Source organism: Diorhabda sublineata, chromosome 4 (genome assembly GCF_026230105.1).
Source record: "Diorhabda sublineata isolate icDioSubl1.1 chromosome 4, icDioSubl1.1, whole genome shotgun sequence".
Classification (NCBI taxonomy): Eukaryota; Metazoa; Arthropoda; class Insecta; order Coleoptera; family Chrysomelidae; genus Diorhabda; species Diorhabda sublineata.
Window position 1 is genome coordinate 6,705,899 of NC_079477.1, and position 22,667 is coordinate 6,728,565.

The window sequence follows — 22,667 nt, forward strand, 5'->3', positions numbered from 1 at the left end:
CATCTAAGAAACCGTCAGTCCACGAGAACTCATCACCTCCACTGTTTACCAATGAAAACATCGAATCTTAAACATGAATGCATTTCTATTGGTCGAAGCTGTCGGAAGGTGTATGTACACAATTTCTTTGAAATATTCCTGCTAGACAGTGGCGTGGCTTGGTGAGATTTATTTAATTAATAAATTTTTTTAAATAAATAGAAATATGGCGTTCTTTAGATCATGGGCGAATGAAGACAATGAAATTGCACATTGTAGTGTAAAAAGACAGGTATAAATTTAATAATAAAGGTTTGAATATACAAACACAGCAAGTTATTTTAAATACATTCAAATGTTTAAAAAAGGAAAATATGTAAAGGAAAACTGAAATCAGTTGATAAAGCTACTCAAGATTTTATACGCAGGACAATTTATAGTTTATATAAGAACAGAGCTGCTACATTAGGAGTAATAAAGCAAAAGGAAGCAGATTATCCATAATACAATTATACCAGTTTTGTCAGCATGTGGCTTTAAACGCAAAAAACTGAATAAACGGATGGCAATAACCGAATCGTTAAGGACAAATCGATGGCGACAAGATTATTTGCGTCAAATAAAACACTACCTAAGCTCTAATAGACGAATGGGGTACAAAAAGGGCTCAGTTCACGTCTGGTACCCTGTTTAAACCGAACTTAACGAATATGTTCTCGCACAAGATGCTTAAGACCAATTTTCACGTATGTAACGGAAACAAGAGCCGAAATATTAACAAAAATAATGAGAATTACTGAAATGGAAACGTTAAGAACAAGTAAGAGAGTGAGCCTTAGAAATAAAATAAGAAATCAGTGTATTAGAAAATAACTAGGAATTCAGGATGAGCTAAGATTAGTTAGCGAACGTAAACGAGGTTAAAGACATCATGCCTAAAACAGATGTGCAACAAAACAGAAACCAAGCACACGGATGCTACTAGTAATCCACCAGATGATATGTGAGCTAATGATCAGCGTCTTAAGAAGTGCTTAGGAGGAGGCTAAATATTGACTGCCTCTAAGTAGTATAAAATATGTTGATATACAAATTTAAATATTTGAAATTAATGCAATGAGTAAAAATTATGGGGATTTTTAATGTTATGGTAATTAGTTTGAAATAATGCCAATACACATATTATTTCCTTACTTAAGTAAAATTTAGATAAATCGGTTTTTAACAGTTTTTTGTTAATGATTACTGAGGCTGAATAAAAGTCAGGATTAACAAATTGTAAATCGACTATACGAACAGAAATCACTAGTTCGCTACCAATATAATTCTCAATTTCGCTTTGTCTATTCATTCGAAACATATTTTTAAAAGTATTTATAAAAATAATAAATTTATAAAATGAGGTATCTACGCCTATGGTAGATCAAACAAAATTGTCGCAAGGGTTTTTATAATCTGCAATTGATATTGGAAGAACTGTATGTCATGTGGTATTTCACTTGAAGATCTACCTGCTGGATTTTCAGAATTTCTTTGCAGTCGCAAATAATCACGATAATAATGTTTATCATACCTCACTTCCATTGCAAATAAATTGGTTGTTCGCTAGTAACAAATTTTGTGAAAACATCATCTTGTTTTTGATCCGCTGATGAAATTTCAAAACATAAAAAACAGTTCTTATTTCTTGTTTGTTTACCACAAATTAAACATTTCTGATTTGTATCAAGTTTTAATTCATTCGTTGGTGACCGACGAACACGTTGGCTATCTGAAACATTTGCTTCTATACAGGAGGTGGAAGTAGAGGCATTCTCCTGCTTTAGTAATGAAGATTCTCTTCATTAATATAAATTGCTCCATGCCAAGAACAATTTTGTGAAGTAAAGTTTGCATGACTTACTATTTTCTTTCCTTTTTGAGATCTGTTGCTTTTTAAATAATTATAAACTTTCGCTTCTTTACATTTGTCACTTGAAATGACATTGTCTTTTATTTAAATAAAACACTCGGCTCCAAAAAAAAACTTAAATATTATTACTTAGGTACGCAAAAATAAACCGTAATGGACTACAAATTCTTTTCTATTGACTAATCTCCGCTAGGACTCCGCATAGTGCCGAACAGAGTGAAGGGGGGAAGGGGCCATCACAGCTGCTGGCAATATGTGATTTTCTATTATTTAGAACCTTAAGTAAAAGAATTTGGGCATAGCTGTCGATCCTCACATTTTGCATACTCAACTTCATCCAGCGCCTGGACTATAAATAATAGCCATTCAAACTCATAGTACACCTAATGAATGCAAGTGAAATTAATTTTCTCGTTACTTCAAGGTCGAATTATACAACTTTTCAGAGAATATTTGTGCATATTTGTTTTTGTTGTTTAATCCTTCTCTAGAAATTAACTATGCATTTCATCAAACTTTAGCCGATAATTTTTAATCAATAAAGAACACAGACTTTCTTCTATCTTAATTTTGCTTCTAATTTTTTTTGTATTCAAGTTCACGTGTATATTTTTCTTATATTCCTTAGTGCTTCCATACAAAACACTCCTAAGATCATTCCCGAATCATAATTTTTTTGCTTAATATTATTATCATTTCAACCATCAGATGCCCACTCTTGGACTTCCCGGAAATATTGCTACAGCAATACAACGACCGCTGTTATCTTTTTACAAACATAGGTGGATAGAGTCTGAAAAAATTAATGATACTTTTTCTATTGCACATTACCCTTTGACATTGTTCCAAGATAATTAATTTTACGATTTTCTATTGCTTTGATTGTGAACTAGATTAATAATCTTGGATTATACAATATAGCAAATAACTTGCTCACAACTTCCGAATGTAGTTACAAGCATAAACACTTATATTCAAAAAGCATATCATACGCTCACATCAGTTGCAATCTGCTACATTTCTAATATCATCAAATAAAAGTTAAGGTTGCTCCTTAAAAGTATAGCCAGATCGTCCATTGAAGTAACTCAATTAATTCCGCGAGATGACCTGCCTCTTATTTAGCTGCCATAGTATAATATGGCTTCCAGTACTTCTAACAAATAATTTATTACAATCTTAGTGACTAATTGCTTCCAATTACAGAGAATTTGATATATTTTTTACAATATCCGACAGATTAGTGGAACTGGAAATATTTTTGGAATAATTCCAAATACAATTTAAAACTTCCTAGTTTTACCAGGCTAATAGAAAACCCGTAATATTTCAGGGGAGCATCAAATAGCCAGCTCATTCCTTTCTGAAAATTTGGCTTGTATTGCTTCATGGGCTCCAGCCATATTGTAACAACTATCAATTTTTCTAGAGTCTATTGATAAATGTACGTTCCTGTCTCTATAATCAATAAAACTTTTTTTTATTTGAAATCATTATCAGTTCTATTTTACGTATCAAACTACTGACTCATTTGTTATATATAGGACACATATGCAATGAATAGTCTTTAAGAATGGAATTTAAAATAGTTTTAACCATTATGGCAACCATCTGATTCGATATTGTTTGCCCATTTTAAGTATTCTAAATGAATTATGTTTAGCGAACGGGGAAATTGAATGCAAGTTTTCTTAACAAGAGTAAAAACAGTGTAAGATAGGCCTCCATTTTTCTTTCTCTGTATTTATTATTTGCTCAACTTTATTGATCAATACTCTAGGATGATTTCATTTTTTAGATACAAATATAATCATCAAATTATTGACCATTCGAGGGGCATCGTTAGACACCAACAGTGATTAATAACAGGTTGAATCTTCGTAGTAGGTTCTGTTCGACGAGACGCCCATGTTTTTCTTCTGTGAAAATTCTCAATAGGGGTAGATAATAATGTGCGCAGGTATTTCGTTGGTTATCGAGATTATCTTGTCTGATTAACAGTCAGGTTTCCATTGAAATAGTAGAATAATGAACTCGAAATAAGAATTGTCATAGGAATTTGTCTGGAGCTCAGAATATATCCAAATAACATAGTGACATCAAATTTTTGTTTAGGAAAATATTTTTTGTATGCAACTTTGTAAATGTTCATGTAATCAGACGACCATATAGTCCTACAAATTCAGCGGTACGTCTTCTCCATTCTACACTCTCTTTCACGGTAGTTTTTTCATTAATAACTGTAGGACAAAGATAACACATGTTCAGCTGCATTTTCTGCCTATATCGAACATCCTACTAAAAAATATGTATGTATCCCTGGTTCTACAAGAATGTTGAAAATGAAATACCTAGTAAACTATAGATGAATACAAATTAAATGTCGTGGAAATCAACCGCATGGGCCCCGGCTTACCTCCCCCTAGATCCGGGTCTGTCAAATATGACCTGATTATTTGCTTAACGTTAACATTAGAAATGTGGAAAAGTAGCTTTTCTCACACATACAAACTTGAGTCTTAATCATATTCTTTTCAAATTTAAGACTTGTTTCAAAAATATTATAATTCAAGAAAAAGATTTGATATGTAAATAGTAAATGACCTCTTCGTTTTAAACGTGACCCAAATATTACATTTACACTCTTGAAACAAGCAATTATTATAAACAATAGTTTCATAAAAATGATTGTTATGAAATGAAAATAATTTCATTTGGTATGCATGTGGTCTAACTAATAATTCAACAGGGAAAACTGCGGTTTTTCTGAAAACTTATTTATAGAGATGTGGTATTATGTATAAACTTTAATATTTGTAACTACCTATTAAAAGTTCTTGAATTTGAGGTGAATAACCTGAAATCAATATTCGTGACAATAAAAAAATTAAATAATGTAATCTAAATCACGAAAAAGTCCTACAATTAGCCAAAATAAAGCTATGTCTAAATAGATAATACCATTTTACCAAAAAACGATTGTTTTTCTCTTTTCTTCTACGAAATAAAATGACTTGAAAAGGCAACTATGTATTTATGAATGGAAATTCATTTTACTAATGTCTAAAAGTAGAGTAGATAGAAATTTTCTAAAATATCTGACAAACATAGAAAAATGCAACATAATTCCATATATAAATGAATTTGTAAAACGTTTTTTTTTCAATGCGTCAGTTAAATAAATTTGATTCGCTTCTCCATATCCAGAGAAAATCCCTAAACCTTGTGGCTTGATCAGAATCCTTGCACGGATTTATGAAATTATTGTATTGTCATAAATGGGCTCAAAACAAAATATGCATTCATTTTAAATAAGTTTTGAGTTTTAAAAGGATTTGAGTACTTCAAAATTCAAATCAAAATTGTGTCAAGAGATTGCAGATTCACTCACTTTAATCACCAACGAAGCAGAATAAAGAGAAGAAAGAGAAAAAGAAGCAACAAATGTTGAAATATTCTATAAAATTTTCATAAATCACTTTGACATAACTTATAAAAATGTAAAGTTTCAGCAATAAAAGGTAAATGAAACTATCGTAATAATATAAATATGTCAAAAAATTATAATTCCAATCAACCAAACTAGTTTCCACAATATTTTCAAGATTCCACTCGGCACGAATTCTCTTTTGCACTAAAAAACGGTATGTTGAGTTTGTATCGCTCGTATTTGAATATTTAAAAACATAATTCTCAATGCAACATAACCCATGATATACCCATGAATAGTAAGTTTGGACTTTTAGGTTAGGATGCAAAAACTTGACGTAATAGTAAATTTTAAGACTCATCGTCGAAGATTATTTCAAAAAAGGCTGTCGTGATTAATCATCTGATCTCCACTGAACATAATGAGAACGACAAGAGACCTGATTTTTTCTTCTTCCATTTCTGGCAAACAAATAATGGTGAACCTTTGAGAATTGACCGTTCTAGGTTGCTCTAGCGGTCCAGTTGTTCCGAAAAAATAAGCGAACATTTGCTTCGAAGTGCTTCGTATATAATTTCTGTTGGATTTGGCTCATTTCGAAAAACCCATTCAGTCGATCGTTGTTTAGTTTCGGGTTTATATGTATAGATCCTTGATTCGTCGCCTGTCACGATCTTATAGATGTCTTCTGAACCACCGCTATTTAATTTTTTCGGCATTTCTGTGCACAAATCTATACGAGCTTTTTTTGAGCGATTGTCGAATTATGTGGTATCCAACACGAACAAATATTTTAACAGCCAAATGATCATGCAGTGCTGAATGTATGCGAGTGGAACTAATAACAAGAATGCCTCAATCTTACGGTATGTCACATGACGATCTTGCAATGTCAGTTTACGCACAGCATCGATGTTTTCAGACACATCAGCCGATTTTGGACGACCCTCATGAAATTCATCCAATAGCGAAGTGCGACCACGGTTGAATTGGGAAAACCAGCAAAACAAAAACACGGTGGCTGGAGATGGTGCTTAATCACTAAAAGTCGAGGCGAGTTGATGGGCATCTACGTCGAAAGTCATAAAAAATCATCGCATTAAAAATGATATATTCACATCAGTGTTACCATATCTCAATACTTGAGTAGAAACGCTCGTAATATTTTGTCGACCTGTGCTGACTACGTGAAACAGATTACTCTTATCTAGATTAAAGCTCTTTCCATCTAGACCATTTAAATCGTTTTACAATATCATTATAAAAAGCTGAACGTTTAAATAATTTCCAGACTTTATACATTAGCTCAAACTGTAGTAGGTATTTCTTTTACAATCAAGATTTGTAAGCAACTAGCATTTTCACATATTGTACATAAAAAAATTTCTAGCCTTCTCTAAATACTTTATATGTATTTTATAATTTTTGATTGAAAAATTTAGAGCGAGTATAAATTTTGAACTTTATGAACCTAAATAGTATCGGAGTAAATTATCCATAGCGAGTAGTAAATTCCAACACCAGAGTATATATTTTTGTTATTGATTTTTGTCTTAACAAATTGTTTATAGTCGTATCTAATCTCTGTGCCAATATAGATAAAAAATTGAATTACCCTTCTGTACAACAGTAACGACGGTACATTTAGTTTATCGTTCGTTTCTGAGAAGTGCTTTTTTATTTTTAAATGATACTTGGTATTTGTGTTGAATTTTCAAGAAAATGGTCCAGCAACAAATACATAATTCATGGCCTACAAAATCCAAAGAAACAGTAAAGTACGTTTTTAAATATACCCATAATCCGATGGTAATAAACTGAAATTTTATCTAAATACAGCTTTATATAATTTTAATTATCTATCTACCTAACATAAAAGAATAATTAAAATTCACTATGTTTTTACCGTAACAAATAGGCCAAATCATTTATAAGAAAATCATCTAAACCGTCACACCATAGTCAAATTTCTTGAACTTCTGATAATGATATAACAGGTTATCAAATTTCAGAAGAAAATAATTATGAAATATATATTTATAATTTAAAGGACGTAAAACAAACAGAGAAAACAATTTCAACTTCATCATAAACAATAAGTTCATGTATACGTTTGGATTTGTATATTTCTCCTAGGGATATATTCAATTATTTTAGTTTTAAAAATTAAGGATTATGTAAACGAATAATCAAAGTATTAGTATAAAAGATTATATTTTGTATTGGAACTTGACCTTTTATGTAAAAGTGATTGGCGTATTTCTCTCTCTATTAGTTAAATAACATCGCAAAATTTCGCTTAATTTGAAACATTAAGATTGATTGGTTTATTATTTTTACTTGAAACCAGCAAATATTTCAAAAAATATGTATTAGTCATTCTAAAAACATGTTATTATCAACACTAGAACATATTGAATAAAATATTTTTTTATTTTATTTTCAGAGAGGTGTACAATGCCATCTGCGTTCGATTAGGCGATACTCTACACATTCCGGAAGAATCTGTACAGGCCTTATTTAATGATATGAAACTGTTTCCGTCCAAATCACAAGGTAAATATGAATTTTACGTAATTTGAACACAAAATTCAATAAATCCGATAGTTTGGAAATGAAATATATTTTATTACGAACCTGTCTTATCACACTCACATGGGCTTACCTATTCAGTAGGTATCGCAGCTGGAAGTATGATGTGATTGGTGTTGTGGATAATCGAAAAATTAACCTAGAAAAATGATTTGTCCAAAATCAAATCTAGGTTAGAGAAATTATGTCTGTTTTCACGTTAGTGATGTTTTTGCTCAGATTTTCCCATAATTTCAGTGTCAAAAATGCTCCAGTGTGCAAGACAGTGCAGTAGGAGAAATGGTGCTACAGACTACATCACCTTTGGGGAATTTTGCGTTTTCGTTAAGGAAATGCAAAATCAACATCCCAAACAACAGAGAAGACCTACACCTCCTAAAATTAATAATACAATAAGTAAGTATTTACAGTCCAATTAATATCTTTCTAGATTAAAACAAGAGTAATTTTTAATAATGATTTCAATTCAGTATTTCATTTTAAAAGTCATATATTCACACTTGACAGCTTTTTTAAAATCTAATTATATATTATAAATATCGTTAAAATGTATGATACCAAACCAATTTCAACGATTTTCTATAAAAATTCATTAACTATTTTAATATGTATTAATATTATCTCTTAGAAAGTTATATTTTAGTGTTGATGGAAGCAAAATAAGTATCTAAACTACTTGAAATATATAATATGCAATTGATTTAAATTAATTCATTTATAAACTGATAAAAAATTGATAGTAAAATGATAAATAATTATAATCTTATCTTAAATAGTAGATACACAATTTAAAATTTCTTCAGTTGTTTTATACAGAAAGAATAATATAAATTTGTACATATTCAATTGAAATATTGCATTTTGACTAATTATGATTTTTTATTTCCATAGAATGTCAGAATAGTAAATGTGATGTCTTTTTGGGAGGTTCCTGTAATCCAACTACATGGAGGGTTGATACAGCTATACCAGAACTTGAAAAACAGGGTATTACTTTTTACAATCCAGTAAGTATTATTCACAATTCTCAATTACTTCAAATTGTATGTTTCATATACTTTAAATTACTTAATACGATGTATTAATTACACATGAACAACCTTTTAGAAAAATCCAACCAATATATTAACACATTAGTGACCAACTGCAACTAAAGTTGAATGACATAATTTTCTAGGAATAAAAAATTTTGGAGAACAATAGTTTACAATATCATAGTGAAAGGGAGTTGTTTTGGGTAACTCTTTTTTTGTCAGTTACCTGTTTGACTTCATATTTAGATATATCCTTTCCAGCAGAGTTATAATTTTCATATTCGTGAATCCTTTCTTTAACTATGGTCAAAAAATGGAATTAAGAAAAAATTATGTTCTAATTCAGATGCAACTGAAGCAGTTGCTTTTTTCAGAGAAAACTTATTTGTATTTTAGCTATATCTTTATTATTTATGGCCCGAATTCAATTTTTATGTGAAAAAAATTTATATTGAGATTATAATTTAACAAAAAAGTCCTGTGGGAATAGAGACATTACTTGGAAATAATGTAAATTATAAAAAACTACCTTTGTAGGATATTAGAGTATAGCATAAACTCTCATTTTCTTGATAAATATGGGGTAAATGTTAAAAAATTTCCAATTTGAAATTGAATATGGTCTGATAAAATGGTAATAATGTCGTTACAATTTTGATTAAGGCTCCAAAATTCGCGAATCTCGATTCAAATGATTCTAGTTCAAATAGGAGGAATAAATTAGATCGATCAACCCATATCCACATATAGGATTGGAATAAAGACCAAAAAAGTGGTGGCTTTATTTTTTCTGGGCCATAAATGCTTGTATGGGTATTGTGAATGCATTTAGGTTCTAACATAAACCTTATGCAATTCATGAGCTAATATGTTCTGTATATTCTACAAAATTATGGTCTTTAACCACACCTGTATACAGAAATGAGCTTGGTTTGGATCTGTTAGTTCATTTAATTGTGCGAAGGCAATTTAAATATAATATGTGTGTATGTATCATGTGAAAATCTAACAATTTACTCGTGTAAGAAATACAGTCTTTCACTATACCTGGAATGTTTGGATCATTTTACCTTTAGACAAACATATATATTAGTAAAAAACTTTTTTAATTCAGAGAGCAGATTAATAATTTTGTAATAACTTTTTAGATTGATAAAAATAAATCCAAACTATTTAATGTCAGTATTCTAATTTAAGTTAGATATATGGGAAAGAAAATTACTCAGAAGGATACTAGGAGGTAAAAAGAAGGGAGAATTATGGATGAGAAAAACAAATAATGAAATGAGAAATATATTTAGAAAAGTAGAACTAAGCAAAATAATAGAATCCAAAAGAAAAGAGTGGAGTAGAGATGGAAGAACTAAGAGAGAGAGGCATTCAGGACTGGAACACAAAAACAAAAAATAGGAAAGAGTGGAAGGGAATCTCTTCCATGCTATGGGCCTGAAAGGCATGCGTGAAGCACCTATTTTATATCCTATTTTAAATCCTAAATTGCTTGGTAGAAATTACTCCTCTAGTAATCTGAAGCTTTAGTTGCTTGGCTGTAACTCTATTGATGATTATTTATTTTTTCAAAACTATTTTGAAACAATATCAATTAAAAGACATTTTCAAAACAAGTTTTGGTCATTAATGGGATAATGTATTCTTCAACTGAGATGTAGAGTATTCTTTCTACTATAGCTATTTTAGTATTGGTGGCAGAATATAAACTTAGTGTACCAGAGTATCCAGTTTAAACATCTGTGATACTATATACATAAATGCTATATATTTAAGATCATTTTTAGATTATCTCTGTATACTTAATGTAAACTTTTCTTACAGCAAGTATCAATGTGGGCTCCAGAGTTAGTAGCACAAGAATATGATGCAAAACAGGCAGCTTCAGTGTTACTTTTTGTGATAGACAGTCAAACTAGGAGTACAGTTGGTATGATAGAAGTTGCTTATCTCGTAGCATCTGGCAGATGTGTTGTAGTGGTTGCACAACCTTATGAAAGGGCCCAAACAATTATGGGGGAAGTCATTACTGATAGGTAAATGAATAAATGTCTATAAAAGCACATTTTAAAATATATTCACTTATCCTAATGATTAATATTCTTATTTTGTTTCCAGGGAATTTAGGGATTTAGTGAATGCCCAAAAAATTTTATTAGATTTAGTAAAAAGTAAAGGTGTTAAAGTTCATTCAAATCTTTCTACTGCTCTGCAATGTACTGCAAATATTTTAAGAAACTCCTCTACGAATGGAACTAGTGCAGAGGAACAAATAACATGCAAACTTAGGTAAATGAATTTTTTCTGTATTTATTTTAATCTTTATATGGTGACTGTAGCATAGAGAATCAACCACCCAGTGTCTCAGTTGTGATGATCTCTTCAGTCCATTAAATTTTTATACATTCAGTCTTGAAGTGAACTACAATTTAACAATGGGTTCAAGTGTTCAATTCCAATTACTTTTTAAAGTACATTATTTTTATATTTTGAATGTCACAACTATTTTTATTTCTTTTTAGGAAACTGAGGGAAGTATATGACTCCTATGGAGGTGAGATGAAGCTTGTTAATGTACTGGAAGCTTTTGAAAAACTGACTAAACGTTCTTTGGAAATCACACAACTTTGCAACTATTTCAATACGCAAAACGGTTGCCGAACCAATTCGACCATTAGCTTTGAGAAGTTCTGTGCTTTGATGGCGGAATTTTCGACTCCCGACAACTGCGAAATGTGCACTGCAGATGGTAGAGTCTATTATACAACGATCTTTTGGAAGTGCGCACTTTTGAAGACTAGGGTTTTTATTAAATCTGTTTTTAATAACACCTTAGGTATATATGCCTAACATTAGATGTTTCATTCATCTTTAATTTTTTTTTATTTCAGTTTTCAAAAGTGTTCATTTTTTTTATATTTTGGTTATAGCTTGTATCATTGCAATTTTTAAATACTACACATAAATTAATCATACATATAATCATTTTAAGTTAGAATTTATCAAACCATTGTGTAACATGCCATTTGGCTTGTTACTTTTTCTTCAAACATTTTGAATATTCTTTGGTCACATATTGTGGCACACTTGTCACTTAGGATTTATTCATTCTAACATTCGAGTTTTTGAGGAAATTAATTTGTTATCTACCACCTACTTCATTGGAGACATTCAATAAAAACTTGGAATGTATTTGAATTCTTCCTTTACCTATCTACACTCTAATGGGCCTAAGGCCTCCGAGTGGATCTCGGCTGAAAAGTGGAGAACACCATTAACCTAACCTATCTACACTCTAAATCAAAGTAAATTTGTGGTGATTCTATCCTTTATGGTAGCGGGTAGTTATTCTTTGCCATCCCTCTCGTTCCCAGCAAGAATTACTACTTCATGTCATATGATCTTGCGAACGAGAGCCTGTACCACAGATTCATGTCCCATCCTTCTTCATCCCGTTCTTTCTCCGAACTTTCCATTATTGACCTATGTACTTTAACCCAGATGCTTGGTATTCTTCTATGTTAGAAAATGTTTCACATAAACCTGATTCGTATCCTACATTTAAGGTTGACAATAATATTTTATACAAACATATTTTGTGATGATAATGACATATTAAAGCATATCCAAAAGTATTTCTCGTATCTCTGAATTTTACTATTGGTCTAAAATCATTCAGATTTATATGTACATATATTAAAGATAAGACTGGGATTTTTTGTTGAGTTGAGAAAAAATTCGAGTATTCTTACATAGAAAAAAAATACATTTTATTTTGCATCCCAGTGATAAATCAATGTTTCATTCAATTTAATTTTAGTTGTTTATAGTGTGAGAAGACACTTTCGCAACTCAACTATTCAGTTCAATTTTTTATTGTCTTCTTTGGTTTTTTTTTAAATAGGACTCTTACCAATTAGGATTTAGATCGTCTTTCTTTGCCTCTGTAAGCAGAATATCTGAGGATTTTTGTGCTTCATTTTTTTGTATTTGTAATCCTTTAGTTTTATCATTACTTTCCTTTCTTTTGGTCCCTGTTCTTTTCTTTTTCCTGATTATGCTTCTTAAGTTTTCTTCTTCGGTTTGTTCCTCCGAATATAGTTAATAGGATTTGTGGGCGTTATCAGCTAAATTCATTTAATCTGTGGTAATGTGTATATTGTAAACTTATTTCATAATACATCACAATCAATAACGCCAAATCTCAGTTCCTAAAAATAAATACTTATCTTTTTCAAAAATCAGTTGTACTCTTCCTCTAGTCCTCATACCTTGCTCCAATGGCAATTGCCAAACCACACTGAATATATGAGCTCTTGTCAGATCACAGCAGTAAATCGGCCATTGGCTTTTACTCTCTCATCACTGAAAATAAAAATCTAAATGGTTTTACAAATCGAATGGTTCTATTCAAGAATGTGTATGGAATGAATTGTGTTATAGATAATTCACTTATTTGACAAGGTTTAAAGAAAAGATAAAAAATCTTTCAAATCTTGCAGTTTCATTATAGAATCATCATTATTGCATGGTCTTTATTATATCTCCTAACAGATGAGTTACATCTTTCTACATATAAAATTAACAACTTTTAAAAATGAATTGTATCCATCTTATGTTCTATAAATTTTCTTTAGTATGGGCAGCCCAACCGTTTCAACGGCAATGTACAACAAACAACAACACCTGTAGTCTAAACAACACATATGTCAATTGTCTAATAGAAACTCCACTACCTGAAGTAGACGTTGACTCAATACCAAACAGCGACATTTTTCTAGGAGGATCTATGTCGTCCAATTACAAATGGAGGAGTGAGATAGCTATACCTTTAATTAAAAAGCATGGGCTGATATATTACAATCCTGTATTGAGGGAGAGTGATGAATGTCGATTGGAAAAAGGCTGTGATGATGACAAGTTAGTATTATACAAGTTTGTGAAATTTCTTTTTAAAAATTTTAATCATAAAAAATACAAAAAATATTTTTTCTACAAAGTTACATCTTCAAGATTTACAAAATTCATATTAGTAAAATATATATATCAGAATATATAATATACTGGAACATACCTCATAGCAAAATTAACACAAATTAAATTGACCTCAAAATATTTTTAAACAGATAAAATGTTACCACAGTTTATATAAGCAACATCTTCAGTTTACCCGACTGTGGAGACCTTGGGGAAATGTTATTGGAGGAAATTTTATTTAATAATCAGTGAAGTTTTGGTGTCAGAACAATCACAATGGTCTGAGGTTGCATTAATCTGGAAAACCACACAGACCAGTTGCTCAATACATATAGATGCTTTAGCACCAATGCATCCTTTGTGGCTAGAGTATCACAAAATTGCCTCCATTCAGTAGAAATTGCAACTTAGTCCACAAGAAATCCCGATCTTAACCGCATTGAACACTTGTGTGATGATATGGATCATAAGATTAGACCCGTACTGTTTTCACCTGGGAACCACAATGAGGTTCCATTAAATCTGGCAGAAATGTGGCATCAGCCTTATCTAGATGTAATTAGGAACCTTTTTTTACATATTGGTAAGGGGTGACAATACACAGTATTGACAAGTTTTTAAAATATAAATTCCAATTTTGTACAATGTTTGATTATTTGTAATATGATTTATAAATTTAGCAACCCTTAAAATTATACTTAAACTATTTCAGTATAAACCTAATTTTTGGGACATAGATAGGGATTAGAGAAATTATAATGTAATGTTAAGCGTTAATTTTGCGAAGCACTGTAATCATATGAAGTTATTTTCTAATTATTTAACTTTAAAATTACATAATTTTTGTTTTTAGTGAAATTTAGAACAGAACATAAACAAAAATATATATATTTGATTTTTAAGTAAATAAGATTTCCTGGAACAAATTTTGAATGATTTTAGAATTGTTATTAAAATATAAAATCCAATATTTCTTTAATTTTTGTAGATTTGTCCGAAGCAATTCTTCAGACGTACTGGAGTGGAAAGGAGCTTTGGACAAAAGTAAAGTGTTATTACTTGTAATCACAAATGACACGCGATCAATGACCAGTATAATTTTGGCAGCTTTCTATATGGGCCTTAATAAAGATATGGTCCTATGCGTACAAAATCTTCCTGATGAGTGCATGATAGGCAATGAAAAGGTAAGTTCTAATAATATTGCTATATGGGATTACTGGGAAAACATTTATAAGAAAGTTGAAAATTTTTTTGATAGATATCGTTATCTGAAGTTGCTTGAGTCTAGAACACTTTGAAGGGAGACTAAGATTTTATTAAAAAAATATGAAACCAATTAAACTAAGTCACATTCTTTTAAGACACAATAGCTTGTCAAAGAAACATACATAGTTTTTTATTAATTTTATGTATTTTTTAAAAAGAAATTCAATAATATCACACTTCTCATAATTCTATTGTGCATTAATTATAATAGGAGCAATAACAAAGTATTTTATTTTAAAAATATAATATAGGCAAAAGAAGTAAAAGAAATTGAAACTATATACATTAATACAAGGTTCGAACCTTCTTAAAGCGTTCTTACATGTCTATCTTATTTCATCCTTTATATCATCTCCGTTAGTTTATGGTACAAGAAATTTAAAGATGCAATAAGTTGTCCATATAATTGCACCATTTTGACAAATTTCTGGGTTTCAAGATATTCTATAACTGTCCCGAAAAATTTGGAGATGTTCTATTTTCGTACCACATTGAATATGTTTTATTCTGTGAGGTATTTTAGAGAAAATCTTAATGTTCCATCATAAAAGTAATAACCAATCGAACTACCAATAAATAAACATTTGTATTACACAAATAAATGACTTTAAATTTAAATACAGTAATCCCCTTATAACACAGTACTCTCATTACATATTTTCATATTTCGATCCCCCCCCTATAACACCCATATAATGTGGGGATGTCCAACATTATAATCTTGTACATACTGTGAAATTTATAATGATTTGTACAGTTCATAATTAGTTTTGCACTTGTGTAAATTGTATTGATATAAAATCATTTTACGAAGTTTGTGTATTGAAAGGTGTCAAAATTTTATTTTAAATAAAATATTTAGTTTTAAGCCATGACAAGTGAGAAGGGAACAAAACCCAAGTTAAAAAAGAAATGTTTTTCTCTAAATAGTGGTAAAAAATCAACAGTGATTGCAAAGGATCTGAAGCTAAATTAGTCAACAATATGAACAATTTTACAAAATGAAATTAAAATTAGGACTCTTGTAATGTCTAGAATTTCTAGATCGTAAGTAAATCCACACGTGTGAAAGATTCGTTAATACCGAAAACAAAAAAATGTTTAAAGAATGCAATCAAAATAATATTCTTATACATAGTTGTTCAATAAAAGCAAAATCCCAAAAAAATTTCAATCGTTTAAAGGAATTGGAAACCATTTCTTCCGACAAGCAATTAAACATGGATAATTTATATGCGACATAGAACCAATTTACAGTGTTATAGCAGGGATTACTGTATGTAGGTAGATGATTATAAAAACTAAAGAAGGAGTATAAATATGGAAGAAATTGTCGAGAAAAGAGTATTTGTACGTATATATTGAAGCCCTCAAAATTCTATGATAAAATAGCGAAATATTAGAAAATATTGGGAACATGTCAATATAAATGACAGCATAGAACACCTTTAGATTTTTAAATGTTATAATTGTTATATATTAAATGAATTGCATTTTTTCACAGCTAACGAAAAATGCCATCAAGGATTACAACAGAGCCAGAGTGTATATCACAGATTTAGCAAATAGAAAGCAAGTACCCGTATTTGAAAACATCACTAGAGCGGTAGAGTGTGCTATAGAGAGATGTAAAAGTAGGTAGAATAACTTCACCAATTTTTAAATTTTAACAGGACCCGAATCGAAAAATTGGTGACCCAGGGTCATTAGGAAATCGAAAGTTTTCATTCATCGGCCCGCTGTTATCTCTCTATTAAAACCATCCATAAAAGGCTGCTCTCTTTTTAGGATATATGTACCCATTGAAAATACGCTTCATCACATAACTAGGTCATTTTTAAGATTATTTCTATATAAATAATATACCGTTGTTCCAATATGTAAATATGAATATATTTAAGGATCACGATTTTACTATAGAAAAAGTAGACAATCTTTTAAAACTTACGAGATAAGTTTATTCAAACTACAAAATTTCCGTTGGCATATATTGTAAAATCTAAAACTGACCTAGTATGAGTTTTATTTATTTATTCCGAATGTTTTAATCGCAACAAATATCGTTTTGTCGCAAAAATGGACTTATATGTTATTGGGTAATATATTTGTTAACTACTAATTATGGAAATGTAAAAAAATGGAGCTGAAAATATGAAAAAACTTTTTATTATTTGAATTACCTAATTTAATTGTTAAATCTAGTTATCGTTAATATACAAATTGTTGTGTGATTTTTATCCGCACTGTATGTAAACAGCTATACTTTTGTTTTTTTCATTAAAGTAGCTCGAAAGGAGGGTCGCAAAAATTTGAATTTACTCTGAAACGAAAATACCGGGAGTGTTCACGAATTTTCTTATATATTACTTTGATGAAATTCATGATTATTTCAGATATTTCATTCTGAGACAGTCAATTACAGATTTATGAGACACACTCTGATTAGCAAACATAAATGAAAGCTCAGACAAACACTTAAAATATGCTAGATTGTTTCAATTATCAGATTACAAACCATAGATATTTAATTACTTTGTATACTTGTGATTTAATGTAGTATCACTTTTCCAACCTATCCTTCATTCTTTTCTATCCATTACTTTCTGTCTTTACCTCTTCCATTCAACTGCCACTATCCTAAAACTTCCTCATTCCGTGTTTTTCTTGGTCTTCCATTTTTCTTACTTTTTGCTGTTATTGTTTCTTATACAGTTTTAACCATTTTGTCTTCACCCTTTCTTGTAACAAGCCAAAACTGCTGCGCTTCTACTCTAATATTTATAGGTTTTTTCCATAGATTTTTTCCTGTATATATTATTTCTAATCAAGTCTTACCTTGTATCTTCCTTAGATTTCTAATCTCCATGCTCGTTCGCTTTATATTGTGGTCCATGTTTGTGCTTTGAAAGTCACTATTCTTTCAAAAGTTTGTGTTTTTATTTCTTTCGGTATCTCTTTCTTTGTCAAAAAGGTTTTTATTTATATTTTTGCCCTTGTTTTCTCCCTCATTTTATTCACGATCCTTCCGTTATTTTTCATCCTAAATATTTAAACCTATCTACCTGTCTTCCAGTGGGTTTAGTATACGAGTATATCCCTATCACACCTCGCGTTGTACTATGTATTTGGCATTTCGTACCTTGTTCTTATAGCATTTATTGTATTATTATACAGTATTTTAAATCTAATTAGTTGTTTCATCCATTCCTCTGTTTTCTAGAATCCTCCATATTATGTCATTCTTTCCTATGTTATTGAAAGTTTTCTATGAACCAAAGGTGCGTCACTCTTAATTCTCTTCTAGTTTTTTTCAATATTTGTCTTTTGTTCTAATCTTCTCAGCCTATTACTAACTGTGCTTAGTAATGGAAGATGCCTGTATCATTTTTGCTGTATCTTGCGTCTCCGTTCTTGTATATCGGCATAAACCATACATATGGACCCATTATTTTCATTCTATAGGGTCGTTACCTTAGTTAACAGCAGCATTCATCTATTGATTGTCTTTATAGCTAGTGCTGCCTCTTATATTTTGACTACAAGTAACTTAAGTGTTGTCGATCATATTAACCCTTACTTGACACACTTAAAAAAAATCACGATGGCCACATGTCTGTTGGACTCCACGCCGAAGAACGTTTATTATTCCTCAAGTTCTTAATATTTTTATTTGAGAATTTTTTTAACATATTACAATGTGTTATTTAGAGATCGAATGCATAATAATGTTTACATGCTGAAAAAAACAAACTATTTAAAAAAGTGAAAAAATGTATTTTTCATCTTCATCTTCCTCCGCTTCCAAAGAAGAATAGTCATCTTCGGAGACATGGTCTTCCTCGTCGAAAGACGCTTGGCCGATTGGCTCCACATTATCCTCCTCAGTAAAGAGTATCTCTCGAAGAGCTCGTGATCGCAATTTATACGCCATCTATAAATCATTCAAATTAACTTGATACATAAAAATTAAAAAAATCTAACATAGTATAAACATCTACTTAAGTTAAAACAAAAAATGCAATTTTCTTTTTTAATTTTCAACTCAAAAATAACGTTGTTGATACACTGGGGTCCAATGGGCCTCACCTCAAATTTGACACTGCTTTGAGCTAAGGCTGCGAAGGACTGACGCCTCACAAGTAACGTAACAGGTAGTCTAACATCTGAACTACAGGTAGAGGGCGTAGCAAGTCCCATTTTTAGCGGGATCATTTAAATACATAAGAGTAAAATGGTGTGGGGACCCCACGTGTCAATTGAGAACATTACTTAGTAGGTTAGTAGATATTTGTTCATAAATCCGATCTTCAATTTTGTTCCTAAATTCAGTGAACACTCCTAGTGTTAACTAACAGCATTTTATGAAATTAGACAGTTGCGTTTTAAGAAATAATTAAAATTTCAATTTGAATATTTTGAAACCAATTATAAGGTTGGTTCCAACCCATCAAATAACCGTCCTCTGTATGGTGACGATTCTGCACAATAGATATTACGTGTTCCAACCGGGCGGTTACCGTTATACAAACGATTCTTATTTGTGTTCCAACCGACTTAGATATCGTTAGTGAACTGTTTCCGGGACGGTCTTTTCGATACTTGGTTAATAGCAAGTACTGTTACAAGAACGGTACATAGTCGGAGATTGCGCAGAAAATCTCTATAAACGGTTCCGAAAACCGTTCCAAGTACGGTCCCGACTAGATGGTTGGAACAAACTTATAATTTTGGCAGGCATCAAAACATGCTTTTATGGTTTCAAAAGAATAAATTAATTTGAGAAAATTGATTGATGAAATTTTCAGTGAAGTATTTAAACTATTTAAAATTAGTTTATGGCAGTAACAAGCACATATTTGATATTGGGATTTTTCTCAATAACTAATTTTTATTTATATTAAAGCTGCAAACTAATTTAATTTGTATTCCATATTTATATTAATCTTAATTTTATTATGTATATAAATGCGCCCCTTCCGTATTTTGGTATTGGTGATTTTTCAAGTTTCAGGTTATTTAAAGTTCCTCATATATCTGTAAATAATGGCTGCTACTTACCTCAATTTAATAAATTTTTTTATAAGTATAGTTGTAACATTTCGTGTTATTGCTGATATTATATGTATACAAGAGCATCACTAAATTTTATCACTATTTTTTTTGTTCTCGTTGTTTTCACACTGTTTATATTTACATATTAGAGTATCGTGTAAAAGAGTAATTTATTTCAATGATTTTTTTGTGAGGAAAATATGGAAATGTATATAATATATTCAATCAGTTCTGCTGGTATTTCTCTATTCATTGAAAATGTGTACTTAATGTGTTTTTTGTTGAGTAGAATTATAGAAAATGTGCATTTATTAAAGGTTTGTATGGTTAACCTCAGTTTTTGTCTATAGATTTATAAAAATCGCTCTTATAACTGAAGTATAAGTTTAAAAGATATATTTCAATGCTTTGTAGAAAACAAACCACATTTCCTTTAACAAGCATCTTCTTTAGTACTAGTAATCAGGGAAGAAAAAATGATGAAAAATAGAAATGCCTCAATATTAATTGTTTGTCACCATTTTTTTATTTCTCTGTTATCAGACAGTGGTTTTGCTATGAAATACACAAATAATCTTGTTAATAGATTAGATTTCATTCAATTTAATCAAGTGCCTTTGATAATAGAAATTACGTGTCTACAAACTATTTGAAAGTTCGTCGAAAGCAGATTTTTCTTGTTACAGATATTAGTTCTTATCTTTTTTAATAATAAAGATGAATAGAAATGATATGTTCAATTTCATTTAACATATTGATGACGTATTATCAGCTATAAAATAAACTACATCAAAATGAAGTTTCTACTAACCATTTTTCTCTAAAAGATTCATTTCCCTATATTTTCAACTTCAAACCGTTTTAAGTGAATATTCAGACAAATCTTTTCAAATTTATGTGAGTTGTGCATTTGGTACTCAACTTTTATTAAATTGTGTTATCTCAAAGCAATTCTTACACTCCATAGGACTATCTGCCACGTATTGCACCGAATTATTTTTTCAATAGCTTCAAATTAACTGGTGAAAACTGAGGTTAAATTTATGGTTTAAACACGTAAGTGCCTTTGTAAGTATCCATATATTGTATCAACCAGCCAAAATGATGAGGCGTACAGTAAAACTAAGTATTTTTTTTATTCAATGACTATTGAGCGTTTTATTGACAAGTTGTGTGTGGGAATAGTGTAGATCCAGTATTTTTGTTTGTTTTTTACCTTTATGTAGTTATGTAAAGTGATCATTTGTAATAGTTGAATCTTATTAATATTGTCAAATATTGCAATTGTTGAGTAATATTCAATTCAAGATTATACTAAAAAAAATCAACTAATATGAAATGGTCATTGCAAATAATGAGAAATTGCATGTTGATAAATACGTTACTGCCCATTTGGAACGATGTTTTCGAGACGGGTGCGTCTCTTTTGGATTGTATTGTACCTGAAAATAATGTTTGAAGTTGGATTCTATTTATTTTCTATGCAGGGTTTTCGTGAAAATTTTTGGAGCTTGTTAGGACCAAACAATATATGATAAAACATTAAATTCATAACATTGTTGTAATCTTATATGATAATTTGATGTGTAATTAATTTATTATAGCTACAAATTTCATACCATGTGGTTTATCTCGTATATTTCTAATCTATACTAGTTATCCATCACTCTTATCTAATTAGAAAAATATGAGTTGACCGTCAGCATTGAACAGTCTTGAACACCTTCCAAATAAATTTTTCCCAATTCATTCCAGTGAATTTTTAAAACTATATGAATTGATTACTATGTAAATATTGCTATTATTTAGTTTAAACCGGCTTTGAAGTGTGTGAAATTATCGCCAATCGCTGGAACCTATCGGCTCGCCGACTAAGAATATCAAGTAGGTTACATTCCATCTGCCACTTTCCACACATTATTTTAGAAAATTTCACACCTTAAAATTATCTTATGATTATTAATATTCATATATTCATAGTCTTACACATCAAATTATTTTGTAGTAAAATAAATGGTTCCAGTTTAGTTGTTTTCTAGTCATCTTTTCTTAAATACTGTCCTGAATTAATCATATTTCAATGGATTCATATTTTTGTTGAAAATATGAATTGTGTGTCATTGTTTTCCTAGTTTGTGATATTTTTATGAACGCCCTGTGTATTTATTCTATAACTAGTATAATAACAGAATCTCACAGTTACTAATGTTAATACCGACTAATTAATAGTTATTCTTAATATGTTCTTATTTGAAAAGAAATAAAATAGTTGAATACTATCAGGTTTTGTAATTTTTTGGCAGCCTAAACCCGAACTCATTTAGTGATTAACGTTTAGCTAACTTTTAGCACTTACTATTATTGTATTTATTTCTTTTTTTAATGTCTAATAAAGAAAAATTGTTACAACTGA

At 30.2% G+C, this 22,667-nt stretch overlaps 1 protein-coding gene across 10 annotated transcripts in view; it reads left to right on the forward strand.

Annotated features, from left to right (window-relative positions):
• The window catches only part of LOC130442363 (uncharacterized), a 171,762-nt gene extending 149,102 nt beyond the window's left edge, over positions 1–22,660 (forward strand). For 5 of the 10 annotated variants that reach the window (XM_056776410.1, XM_056776412.1, XM_056776406.1 and 2 more), the window contains 9 exons: positions 7,768–7,877; positions 8,151–8,309; positions 8,805–8,920; positions 10,781–10,992; positions 11,075–11,245; positions 11,479–11,792; positions 13,594–13,876; positions 14,922–15,120; positions 16,707–22,660. In XM_056776410.1, the coding sequence (XP_056632388.1) occupies positions 7,768–7,877; positions 8,151–8,309; positions 8,805–8,920; positions 10,781–10,992; positions 11,075–11,245; positions 11,479–11,792; positions 13,594–13,876; positions 14,922–15,120; positions 16,707–16,844 (1,702 nt within the window). In that variant the 3' untranslated portion in view covers positions 16,845–22,660. Of the gene's footprint in view, positions 1–6,985; positions 7,100–7,767; positions 7,878–8,150; positions 8,310–8,804; positions 8,921–10,780; positions 10,993–11,074; positions 11,246–11,478; positions 11,793–13,593; positions 13,877–14,921; positions 15,121–16,706 lie in introns of those variants that run through there. The other 5 variants (XM_056776415.1, XM_056776407.1, XM_056776414.1 and 2 more) reach the window with 2 other exon arrangements.
• The last annotated feature ends 7 nt before the right edge of the window (positions 22,661–22,667 follow it).